This window comes from Misgurnus anguillicaudatus, chromosome 2 (genome assembly GCF_027580225.2).
Source record: "Misgurnus anguillicaudatus chromosome 2, ASM2758022v2, whole genome shotgun sequence".
Lineage (NCBI taxonomy): Eukaryota > Metazoa > Chordata > Actinopteri > Cypriniformes > Cobitidae > Misgurnus > Misgurnus anguillicaudatus.
In genome coordinates this window covers 30300076-30312725 of record NC_073338.2, presented here as the reverse complement: position 1 = coordinate 30312725, position 12650 = coordinate 30300076, and the positions used below count along the sequence as shown (strand labels likewise).

Genomic DNA, 12650 nt, shown 5'->3' with positions numbered 1-12650 from the left:
AGCTTTAAAGAAAAAACTAAGTTTTTTGTGTCCAGGGGCAATATTTTCTTTAAAAATTACTTGATAAATTTATGAAATGTGTCACTTTATTCTATAGAAGCTATATAGTCTAAATACATTTTTACTATTTTTAATGGTGTTTTAAACTTGTAAAATGGCAGGCGGGGCAACTCTCCGTATAAGGAGCGCATTAAAACTTTTCTGGAAAATAGATAATAATTGGTTGTACCATCTGTAATTTTTGGGTTTTTAGGCAAAATATATTGTGAAAAAAAGCATTGAAATGTTGTTTAATTTTAACAACTTTTTAAAAAGTATTAATCCAGACTCCAGAAATTATGCATTGCATTATTTTAAAATGATTTTAAAAATAAAATTTTTGAAGCTTGTTTTGTCATTGCCCCTGTGGTTGTTACAGGGTGATGTGCATCAAGCGCTGATAATCCTGCAGAAAGGTGTGCAACAGTGTTTTCCTGATGAACAACCACTCACAGACCCCAAGAGAATCCAGATTAAAGGAAATGCCATGCTGCTGGTGGGCAGATACATGGAGGAGACGGCCAACTTTGAGAGCAATGCAATAATGAAAACATATAAGGTATATCAGCTGGTCTGGGCAAAATTTATAAAATAGGAATTAGATGACAATATTTTTTTCTTAAACAGGATGTCACTCATCTATTGCCGGAATGGGAGGATGGTAACTTTTACCTTGCCAAGTACTATGACAAAGTGATGCCTATGGTCACTGACAACAAAATGGAAAGACAGGGCAACCTCATCCGTTATATAGTCACTTACTTTGGAAAGTAAGATGTTTTTATTGGTAACCCTTGAATGGGCTTTTTTATTGCAGTGTAATTTTTAGATACAGTAACACTCTGCTCTCTTAATAGAGCCCTGCAGTTTGGTAATCAGTACATCTATCAGGCCATGCCCAGAATGCTAACCTTATGGCTGGATTATGGAGCCAAAGTGTATGAGTTTGAAAAAGGTAAGGCAGAAAAAACGAACTTGTCATCTCTCTTATTCCATCATGTGAGAACAGTACTAAACAAACACCTAAACTGTAACTTTTCTGTTTAGCGGGCCGTTCAGACCGGGTCCAGATGCGTGGAGAACTTACAAAGATCAATGCTGTAATCAGCGAACACACCAACAATCTTTCACCCTACCAGTTCCTCACAGCTTTTTCACAGCTGATCTCACGAATCTGCCACTCCAACAACGAGGTCTTTGCTGTGCTGATGGAGATCGTGGCCAAGGTTTTCTTAGCTTATCCACAACAAGCTATGTGGATGATGACGGCGGTATCAAAGGTCAGAAACCTTACACTACAAATACAATGATAAATAAGAGTTTGATTTGAAATATATTATTTCCACCTTACTGTCACCAGATCGATTTTTAGAATAAATTAAAATCTCATTTTTGTTTTTTATTTTTTAGTCCTCCTATCCTACTCGAATGAACAGATGTAAGGAGATATTAAAGAAGGCCATCAGTTTGAATGAATCATTTGGAAAATTTATTGGAGATGCCAACCGACTGAACGACAAGCTAGTGGAGCTCTGCAATAAACCGGTAGGACAGACTGTGCCCACTAGCCATAAAGCTAGCTATTAGGCTCTCATTATAATGACTTCTTGTTTAAAATGTGTCGATGTAAAATGCTTGGGTGTATATTTAAATCAAACTTTGGATTGTGTAGGTGGATGGGAACAGCAGCACCCTGAGCATGAGTGTACACTTTAAAATGCTGAAGAAACTGGTAGAGGAGCCCACCTTCAGTCAGATCCTCATCCCACTGCAATCTGTCCTTATACCAACCCTGCCCTCCACTGGAGGAGCAAACCCCAAACATGATGCCTTTCCAGGCCACTGGGTGTATCTGGCTGGCTTTGATGACACGGTGAGACTTGTCTTCCTATACCACCGTTTTTAAAACACGACACTTGGTTCTCATTTTAAGTCTTTGTGCTTTTTCATCTCATGCTTGAAGGTGGAGATCTTGGCGTCTCTGCAGAAGCCAAAGAAGATCTCGCTCAAGGGCTCCGATGGAAAGTTTTACACCATGATGTGCAAACCCAAAGATGATTTGAGAAAAGACTGCAGGCTTATGGAGTTCAACTGTCTGATTAATAAGGTACTATGTACAGATAGATTAGTTTAAAACATGGCTAATAAATCTTAATCTGGGCAGTTTATTTCTGTGAAGCTGTTTTAAAGAGCCAGTAAGATGCCAATATTAAGCGTCCTATCACTGTTTAGAAGTCCCGGACAACAGGTTTAAATGCATGCAAGGTCAAAAAACACTGCAATTTTCTCAAAATATATATTAAAAATTACCCCATTTCTCAGAGATCCCCAAACGATTCGTGTGAAGCCGTTCAACGACTCACTCTGCCTAAACCCCACCTTTCAGTAGCCTACTCTGCTCTGATTGGTCAACTGACACAGTCTCCGCACAGACCACAGATCAGTGGCACAGACCAACATGTATTGACCTAATGCTAACATGATTTACTGAGAAGACATTATCGACATCAATACACAACATTCATCATTACTCCAAGCAATAAAAACAACGACAGAAACTAACATTTTTACATTCATTTAAGCATTTATGTAAGCTAACCGGAGAATAGCAAAACCGTAAGTGAGCATGCGTTAGCCGCTTGCTAACATGACTCTCTGACAATATATCAAGAGTTTAAGCAACAACATCAATACACATCATTCATCATTAATCCAAGCAAAAAAACGACGGCAGACATTAACATTTTAACACTGATTTAAGCAAGTATGTATCTATAATCATACTTACAGTTTGTGGTTATTTATTCTGAATAAAGTGGGTACTGAACCATCTTTCATTGCCAAACGTCTTGTAAATCCCTACGTGAAAAAGTAATTTTAACCACTGATTCTTGATAGCCAAACGTTTAGTATATCCCTCCTTGAAAAAGTAATTTTAACCACTGATTCTTCATATCTTCATCCTTTGGTAGTAAAAACGACACAAACTGAAAACACAGCCTGATATGATGTTTTCACACTAACTAGCTGTGGGCAGGTTATAGTTTTCGTTTCTCCCGCAGGCAAGGCTGTAGGCGGGGAGATTATTATGCAAAGTGTTTGTATTACGTGGATAAAGGCAGCCAATAACTTTTTTTAATTGTGCACTTTTTGGTTCAACTACTTTTCACATTGTTAACATTGATGAACAGCTACACACACAGCTGGATCTGTGTGGCTCTTTAAAAACAATCAGTATCGTATAAAGCACTATATAAAAAGTGACTTGACTGTTTTGTTCGTTAGTCTTTGAGAAAAGATGCTGAGTCTAGAAGGAGGGATCTACGCATTCGGACATATGCAGTCATTCCTTTAAATGAAGAGTGTGGCTTCATTGAGTGGGTCAACAACACGGCAGGTTTACGCCACATCCTCACAAAGCTTTATAAAGAGAAAGGTTTGTTTATTGTAATGTACCGTACGACATAATGAAAATAAAGTGTTTTTTTTTTTTTTTTTCAATATGCCTGACATCTTTCTTTGAATGTGTTTTTGACCTAGTATAGTGAATATGAGTATTTGTTCTTCTAAACACAGGGATCTATGTCAGTGGGACAGAGTTGAGGAAACTCATTTTGCCGAAAACAGCCTCTTTTCAGGAGAAGCTGAAGTTGCACAAAGATGTCCTGTGTGCCAGACACCCACCAGTTTTTCATGAATGGTTTCTGCGGACTTTTCCTGACCCCACTTCTTGGTATATCAAGCAGTCTTTAAGTGTTAACAGTCATTATATTCCTGCACAATAGTATGCTTAACCTTTGCTAAAATATGGAAGGCTAAAATTACGGTTTGGATAATTAGTCAGAAGTGATGAATGCATATCTTGTGGTTTGCAGGTACAACAGCAGGTCTGCGTACTGTCGCTCTACAGCGGTCATGTCTATGGTGGGCTATATTCTTGGACTGGGTGATCGCCATGGAGAGAACATTTTATTTGACTCCTTTACTGGCGAGTGCGTCCATGTGGATTTCAACTGCCTCTTCAACAAGGTGTGAGAGAAAGTGCTGCAGTGTTTTAATTTAGTTCATGCATATAATTTTGTATATATTTGGAACATAGCTTAGAACAAATGTTTTTGGTGTTGAAGGGGGAGACATTTGATGTTCCCGAGGTGGTCCCTTTTCGGCTTACTCAGAACATGGTTCATGCGATGGGACCCATGGGCACAGAGGGCCTGTTCAGACAGGCTTGTGAAGTCACACTCCGACTGATGAGGGACCAGAGGGAGCCGCTTATGAGGTAAACATCTTAGACCTATAGAGACAAACGTACATAAAGTTGGAGTTTGTCTTGTAACTTGAACATACATAGTCATACATTTACTTACGTAGTCGCTGGAGAACTGGAGGTTTTCTCTGTTAACACATGTAGAGACTCAATAGCAGTTAAAAATGTTTGGAGGCAGTTGGTTGGGTGAACACCAATAAGCTTTTGAGAGTGAAAACACTTTGCTAGGATGTGATCCAAACGTTTTGGTCTGCAATACACATACAGTATGCATGCACAAGAATGATTGTGTTTTGTAACAGTTCTTCTACACATAAATAATAAGGTAAGAAAGCAGATCAATAATGTAAACATTTTACATATTAAATGTAAAAAATGTTATTGCTGATGTTATGCACAAACATATATTTTGTCTGGCCAACCCTAGATCAGATATACAGTACTGTGCAAAAGTCTTAGGCCACCATGCTACCATTAGATTTGTTGTTTTTTCAATTGTATAGTAATCTTATATAAATATTTCTCAGGTTCTTTATTAGAATACAACCAGAAAATACAGGAAATATGTATTAAAAACCTTATAAAAGTATAAGCTGAAGTGTCAAGTATTTACGATAAACTCCACTTCCACTTGAGCAATAGCAGGCAGCTGCAGGATATCTTAAACCTAAATAAAATTAAATCCTCATTTCTAATTCTAATCGAATGACTTCAGGACTTCAGTCTCCTCAAAAAAGCTCAAGATGTGTTTCATGCCAAGAGATGTCACACTAAATACTGACTGATGCCTGAAAAAGACATTTAGTTCTAAAAATTATTTTCTTTTTAATTATGTGTACATATTTCCTGTATTTTCTTAATAAAATAGTGAAAAATAAATATGGATGGACATTAAAACTTTGCTAAAACAACAAAGCAGGTGATGGTGGCCTTAGACTTTTGCACAGTACTGTACATATTGTTCAAGATTTTATATAGAGTATTGGTATGACAATTTATCTCTTATTCCTTTATTTAGCGTTTTGAAAACATTCCTGCATGATCCCTTGGTGGAGTGGAGTAAACCTGTCAAAGGTTCCTCCAAGACACAAGTGAATGAATCTGGAGAGATCCTCAATGAGAAGGTACTCTGCCCTCTAAGCAAAGTGGGCTTGAATCATAAACGCTGCCATTAGACCATGAGGACTACCTCTTAAAGTGCAACATGATCTGTTCAAAATACTGTCTGTTAATATGTAAGTAAGCAAAAATATTTATCTCTTATTCCTTCAAAGGCTAAGACACACGTTCTGGACATAGACCAGCGCCTTCAGGGAGTGATTAAAAACAGGAATAAAGTCATGGGTTTGCCTCTGTCCATTGAGGGCCATGTACACTACCTCATTCAAGAATCCACTGATGATAACCTCTTGTGCCTGATGTACCTTGGATGGGGTCCTTATCTGTGACAAAATATTTGCACTTCAGAGTTCGTGTTGGACCAAAACTGAATCTAAGCTTTCTGTTTAGTACTGCACTTTTCCAACCACATGTTGTTTCTGTTTAGTATTGTACAATTCCAAATACATTGTTAAGATTTCTATGTGTCACTGTTCTACAGTATTCAATGCACAAGTTATTAAAATGTCATTATTGTTCCAAAAGTGGTTATTTATTGAAATTCAAACTATAAACTGCTTCAAACGAAGTGCTTTTCCACCATAAAATATACACTCACCTAAAGGATTATAAGGAACACCATACTAATACTGTGTTTGACCCCCTTTTGCCTTCAGAAGTGCCTTAATTCTACGTGGCATTGATTCAACAAGGTGCTGAAAGAATTCTTTAGAAATGTTGGCCCATATTGATAGGATAGCATCTTGCAGTTGATGGAGATTTGTGGGATGCACACATCCAGGGCACGAAGATCCCATTCCACCACATCCCAAAGATGCTCTATTGGGTTGAGATCTGGTGACTGTGGGGGCCATTTTAGTACAGTGAACTCATTGTCATGTTCAAGAAACCAATATGAAATGATTCGAGCTTTGTGACATGGTCCATTATCCTGCTGGAAGTAGCCATCAGAGGATGAGTACATGGTGGTCATAAAGGGATGGACATTGTCAGAAACAATGCTTAGGTAGGCTGTGGCATTTAAACGATGCCCAATTGGCACTAAGGGGCCTAAAGTGTCCCAAGAAAACATCCCCCACACTATTACACCACCACCACCAGCCTGCACAGTGGTAACAAGGCATGATGGATCCATGTTCTCATTCTGTTTACGCCAAATTCTGACTCTAACATCTGAATGTCTCAACAGAAATCGAGACGACTCAGACCAGGCAACATTTTTCCAGTCTTCAACTGTCCAATTTTTGTGAGCTCGTGCAAATCGTAGCCTCTTTTTCCTATTTGTAGTGGAGATGAGTGGTAACAAATGCTTTGCTGCATACCTCGGTTGTAACGAGTGGTTATTTCAGTTAAAGTTGCTCTTCTATCAGCTTGAATCAGTCTGCCCATTCTCCTCTGACCTGTAGCATCAACAAGGCATTTTCACCCACAGTTCAGGACTGCCGCATACTGGATGTTTTTCCCTTTTCACACCATTCTTTGTAAACCCTAGAAATGGTTGTTCATGAAAATCCGAGTAACTGAGCAGATTGTGAAATACCCAGACCGGCCCGTCTGGCACCAACAACCATGCCACGCTCAAAATTGCTTAAAAATTCTCGGGAAATTCTCTTGACCAGGACCACACTTCTAAATGCATTAAGGCAACTGCCATGTGATTGGTTGATGAGATAATTGCATTAATGAGAAATTGAACAGGTGTTCCTAATAATCCTTTAGGTGAGTGTAGTTATCATTTTTTATCCGTTTAAAAAATCACCACGTTTTATTTTGTGCCACCATACTAACTCGTGTAACTACTCATTTAACAGTCTTTAAATAGGGAAAACATGGAAGTGTTTGGTGGCTTCTAAATTCATCCCTGTTTGGATCCTAAGGGATAAATGGGGCTATGCTAAAAGCTAACACATTCACTACGCGCTGTATAAAGATTAAGTGCACGCATTGAAAAAAGAAAGGTATGTATTAATTCGTCTAAGTTGAGGTAAGAACATAGTAAAATATTGAAAAACGGTGGTGTTTTCCTATAAAAATGGTTAATATAGAAAAAGTAAAAACAAAAGGAACATTACACCTTACTACTAAACATACATTTAAAATAGATTTATCAGTAAAAAAAATTATTTACTTACATTTAAAATAGCTATATCAGTTTAAAAAAAATATTTACTCGTGCTATTGCGCATTGTTTTCCTCTGTGAGCTAGAGTATTTACGTTTGTGTAAAATGTCATCTAAAACGTACGATTATTTACCGCTTTAAATCGGTGACTGCTCAGTGCTGTCTGTGATACCATGTTTCCTGTCCTGTGATTGGTTATCGAAATGATCTTCACCCGCGCATTGACAGCCACAGCATCCCACCTTGTCACGCGCTTGTGGACCACCAGCTCCCGCCAAACGCATTCGGTCGGAATCTGATTCAGGTAAGTAACAGAATGACCGTTAAACGGTCAAATCTATGATTTGAATTCAAAGCGCTTTTAAAAGATACAATGCATATCTGAAGGCGTAGCTCAAATGTTCTCAAACGACGAACGTGCTGCACGGCTGTAATGCAAACGGCTGAACACGTTACATCTGTTCATGTCACATACTGTACATCAAGAGATATGTTGTAGAATTTACATATAATCTTTTTGACAATATCTTGAATGTGATTAGCGCTTATGTATTAATTTACGTTTTGAGAGTCATGTATTGTTATAATGTATAATGTTATTGCGACCTATTTTTATAAAAATAACAGCTTGCATCTTAAGAGATATTATTACGGTTTACCTAAACAATATTTGAGTAGTAACGGTGGTGGTACTCAAGATAAAGCAAATAGTAGACGAGAGCAAATTGTATTTTTTTCCATATACTAACCTGCATACTGATATATATGTATACAGTATATGCATATGTACTGTATGTGTGTGTGTAGGCTATATTCATCACGTTCATCAATTACTTTCGCTTCAAATCCGCATAATCACGTCCTCAGGTCTATATATCTCAACTATATATATATATTATATATAATATAATAAATTACACCAGTCAACATTTGAAGTGGATCAAATAAGTTAATCAAAGAACCGGTATTGATTTTAAGACTTTTATGAAAGGTTGTGATCCACTTCAAATGTTGACAGACTAATGTGTGTGTGTTTAAAATGTATTATTCATGTAACCAACTGCTTGTATTTGTTTCACATCTATCTACAGTTATGTACTTAAAGCTATGGAGATGGCAAAGAATGAAGATCCCCCAAAAGATAGGAAGAGTTTAAATAAATCTGCCACACATAGACACAGTAAAAGCCATGAGGGACGAACATCTCACAACAGTCCCAATAATGACTGTGTAGCCACCACCACTGGAAGCCCATGTTCACTGCCTGTGCCCGATACTCCTAGCACTGGTGATAGTCTCTGCAGAGATGGCGGCTCTGTTAAAAAGAGCAAAACCTGTGACTTTGTAAGAGGAATGGGGCAACAGCAACCTGAGAGCCCTAAATACAAAGATGGGACTAACTGGCGCCATAAACTTGTGACCAGTGTCAGCTTTTCAGGATTTGATGCACCTCTGCGGTTGCTTTGTGAAAATCGAGATGTCTCTGGCAGCAGCCATGAAATCATTGATTACCGTAATTTAACACCCCAAGTGCCCTTTGTGCCCTGCATAGCAAAATCCATTCCTAAAAAGAGGACGTCCCCAAGAAAAGCCATTAGAGATGTGTTCGTTCACAAGAGACACAAGCATGAGAAGGCTTCGTCACCAAGTACACCGTGTCATGTTGCACGTGTAAATGCTGGAACGTTGAAACGGACGAAGAAATCGGCTAAACACAAAGAGCATGCGAGAAGCCGGTATAATGAACACAGTGAAACTCCCTCAGATTCGTCGGGTGAATATTCAAATGTTTGCGAGGATGTTGCATCATTAAAAAGCTTTGGATCTCAGGCTGGTTGTGGAGAAATATTTGCCGATGAAGATTGTGTTGTATCGCCTGACAGGGTGTTGAACGCTATGTGTGACCGTAAAGTGAGTAAACCTCAAGTGAGACAAATCCCTGGTACGGGTTTCCAAGGAGGCAATGAGTGTCTGGCCTCTCCAGCTCACGTTGAGGTGCTGGACATGTTTGGATTGTGGGAAACCCTATACAGAACAAGAACAGACAGTTCAAGGGCATTAGGGAATACGACAGAGACCCCATCACCTATTGCAAAATCTCCTTCCACATGCAAATCAGAAAATGTAACAACAAACCCACTCAGACCCTTGGAGGCACAGATCATCAGGGAATTTAATACTGATGTGATATCCCCAAAAAGTGACAACCAGGAGAATACAAGTGATGAGGGCTACTGTGATTACGTTTCTCCTGTTTCTGAGGACCACAGCAAAAACTCTCTCACCCCAGTGCTTTCAAAAACATTCCCTAGAGACACTTACAGTGGAGATGCTCTTTATGAGCTATTTTGTGACCCCAGCGAGCCAGAGATGACCCCTATCTTTGATGATGAGCTGGATCTAACCGACAGCATTATCGGTCAATGCAGTGACCTTCCATTATCCATGTACAGCTTCCATGTAGGAGCGGAAGAAAATCTCGCCCCACCTTTGTCCAGGGATGTCATTGGTCAGGAGCTTCTGCAGAGTAAATGGATGGGAAAGGATTGTTTACTGAAGCTTTGTGACACCGAGATCTCTCTAGCTATGGGTATAGTTAACTGGCTGAAACAGAAGACTGATAAAAGCAACCCAGCAGAGATGATATCTTCACGCACAAGTAGTGAAGAAACTGATCATTTATGTATAAAATACAAATCCCAGTCACCAGGGGTTGGAAAACCACAAAGAGGAACTGGTAATGATAGTAAAGATGCGCTTAATTATAAACAGAGCAGTGGTGTGCCCAAACTGGATTTGCCATCACAACATGAAGTTAATACACTAATGTCAACCATAGTCTCTCCAGAGAGTCTACCCAAAACCCCATCAAGTGGTGTGTGTTTCAGGATATACAATATAGACCCTCCAGTGACCCCAAGTGGAGATTTGCAGTCACCTGTGGTAAGCTCCCCTGGCTCTGGAACAAGGTCACTGTTTGTGCTGGCCATAAATAAGGAATCTCTTTGTGAATCTTGCAAGCGTTCCCTGAAAAACGGAGCTAGAAAACTGTCCCTGTGCCGTTCTTGCAGGTCACTTATTGAGCACATCAAAACTTCAGATGTTTGGGCAAATGCCAGTTTTCCCCAGTACAAGACACTAACTGCACAGCCAGTAAATAAAGACCTACTGTCACCAGGTAGCACATGTGCGATAGGAAGTGACATCAGCATCGCTTCCCTTGTTGAACAATGTGCTAGTCAGTTTTCCTCCATGAAGATTAACCGTACTCAAAAGCAGTTAGGATGTGATAAAAGATGTGTCTTTGAACCTGACCAAGGGGTTAAAGGGAACACAGAGAACTTACAAAAAAAGTCAAAGTGCAAGAAAACGCCAACGCCAATTCATAAACCTTCATGTTTGGAGACTGAGCCACTTGGCTTTGTGACAAGCAATAGTGGTAATGACATGGTATTAGAAACTTACAAGAATCCATCCTGCACTGAATCTGATGACCTGGTTGCACCTCAAACTACTAGGCCTACGTCTCTTCCTCTCGTGACGCCTACTTCCTCAGAGTTTTCTTGTGGAGAGGACCACCATTCGAAGAGGATGGATCATGGAAGCCGGACCAAAAGGAAACATAGATTACCACATCACAAGAAGTCTGCTGTGAATAGCGAGGGTTCATGTGGTTATGTCCTTCCAAAGGAGAGGAAGGTAGAACGTAGATACAGAATGAAAAAGTGAAATCCATGTCAAACAGGTGCTGGATTCCTCTAATGAGGATGTATGGCATACATTCTGATATACAGCCTGCATATTTTCTGTTGATGGCAGCGCTGTCATAGAAAAGCATTTCTAAATAGTTGCCTGCTTTGGCAAGTATGACAGAAACAAGCTATTTATGGATCTGTGCTGATTCAGTTTATCCAGGAAAATAATAGCCTACATAACCTTCAGTGTAAAGAGCATTTTGCATGAAAACATTTCAAGGCAGCAGATTTAGGGTTTAATATTATCCAATATATTTTGCTCAATTTTTTTTGTAAATCAATGAAAGTCAGTAATGTCAATAACTTTAGATTTATATCCAAAGCAGTGACATATTAATTAATTATTAATTATATTATATTAAATATTAGATGTTATTAGATATTATATTAGATATTATGATTTCCTTAGATATTATATTTTTGCCCCCCTCAGTCATGCATTGGTGCACTTATGGACTAGAAGAAAGGGTAATCCCTAAAAAAAAAAACAGCTTGTAATGCATATTTTGAATGAAATTGTTATTACTTCAAAGTGCAGCTGCAGTGTTAATAATCACATTCAAGGGTGCTAAATTAAGATTTTTATGGCGGTTAAGATGAAAGAAAGGACAATGAAGCCCACAGTTCAGAAAGACAAGTGCATATTCATTATGAATTTCTTAGTTTCATAGCTAAGCTATATGACTAATAGTGCTCTTATTGCAAGATCAAAGTTTCCTCTAAGTCATTAAAAATAACTGTAGGGTGCTTGAAAGGTCTTAGGAAAAGTGAATGTTACTTAGTTCTTCATCCTGCTCTCAAATTCTCATATGCTGTGCAGGTTCTTTGCTCAAAATAGCAAGAGGTTACATGCTGTACATATCATGCTATATTGTGACAGATGGTAGGCAGTGGCTATTACTGTAAGTAGCTTCATACAGGCACATTATCGATTGATTTACTTCGATAAGCAATTGAAAATTATTGATTGTTTAACATCAAAATAGTTAAAGGTCCAGTGTGGGTTTTTAGCGGCCTCTATTGGTGAGATTGCGAATTGAAACCAATCTTAATTTCGAAAAGCAGAGAGAAGCTACGGTAGCTGCCACAAGACAAACATGTCGTCGTCTGCATAGACGTTATATACGTGGACACCTCATGACGTGCTGGAACGTAATCCAGCGTCGTCGCCGTATTGGTTGGGTCTCCCCACTCTACGCGTACGCTAGCACTAAAGGTCTTCTCAGGGTCCAAAGAAATGTACCTGACCAGAAATGACCCTCATCACTTTATACCCGAACCTTACATGCATAAATTTTTTTTTTAAAAGAAAGAGCCGACCCCAGACATACCCGAGAAAATTAGACCCG

General features: G+C 38.9%; 2 protein-coding genes and 1 long non-coding RNA gene across 4 annotated transcripts in view; 2 read left to right on the top strand and 1 right to left on the bottom strand.

The window, feature by feature from the left end:
• Nucleotides 1–5949, top strand: part of atr (ATR checkpoint kinase) — a 30862-nt gene extending 24913 nt beyond the window's left edge. Inside the window, exons 35-47 of the mRNA XM_055202493.2 lie at nt 419–598; nt 667–809; nt 897–994; nt 1087–1319; nt 1450–1584; nt 1712–1912; nt 2003–2146; nt 3325–3475; nt 3616–3772; nt 3915–4068; nt 4167–4318; nt 5325–5430; nt 5581–5949. Of these exons, the coding sequence (XP_055058468.2) occupies nt 419–598; nt 667–809; nt 897–994; nt 1087–1319; nt 1450–1584; nt 1712–1912; nt 2003–2146; nt 3325–3475; nt 3616–3772; nt 3915–4068; nt 4167–4318; nt 5325–5430; nt 5581–5754 (2028 nt within the window). The 3' untranslated portion in view covers nt 5755–5949. The remainder of the gene's footprint in view (nt 1–418; nt 599–666; nt 810–896; nt 995–1086; nt 1320–1449; nt 1585–1711; nt 1913–2002; nt 2147–3324; nt 3476–3615; nt 3773–3914; nt 4069–4166; nt 4319–5324; nt 5431–5580) is intronic.
• On the bottom strand, nt 4092–7823 carry LOC129442433 (uncharacterized). 2 transcript variants are annotated; one of them, XR_008643851.2, is made up of 4 exons: nt 7680–7823; nt 5686–5748; nt 4407–4556; nt 4092–4333 (listed from the first exon to the last, which is right to left on the bottom strand). It is a non-coding gene; the product is annotated as an uncharacterized lncRNA (long non-coding RNA). The 2 variants fall into 2 exon arrangements; XR_008643852.2 differs by lacking the exon at nt 4407–4556.
• Nucleotides 7711–12650, top strand: amer3 (APC membrane recruitment protein 3). The gene is made up of 2 exons (XM_055202494.2): nt 7711–7850; nt 8638–12650. The coding sequence occupies exon 2, from the start codon at nt 8654–8656 to the stop codon at nt 11273–11275; it is 2622 nt and encodes an 873-aa protein (XP_055058469.2). The 5' UTR covers nt 7711–7850; nt 8638–8653; the 3' UTR covers nt 11276–12650.

Coding starts and splice junctions, on each gene's coding strand:
- amer3 (XM_055202494.2), top strand. CDS start 8,654: ATGGAGATGGCAAAGAATGAAGATCCCCCAAAAGATAGGAAGAGTTTA.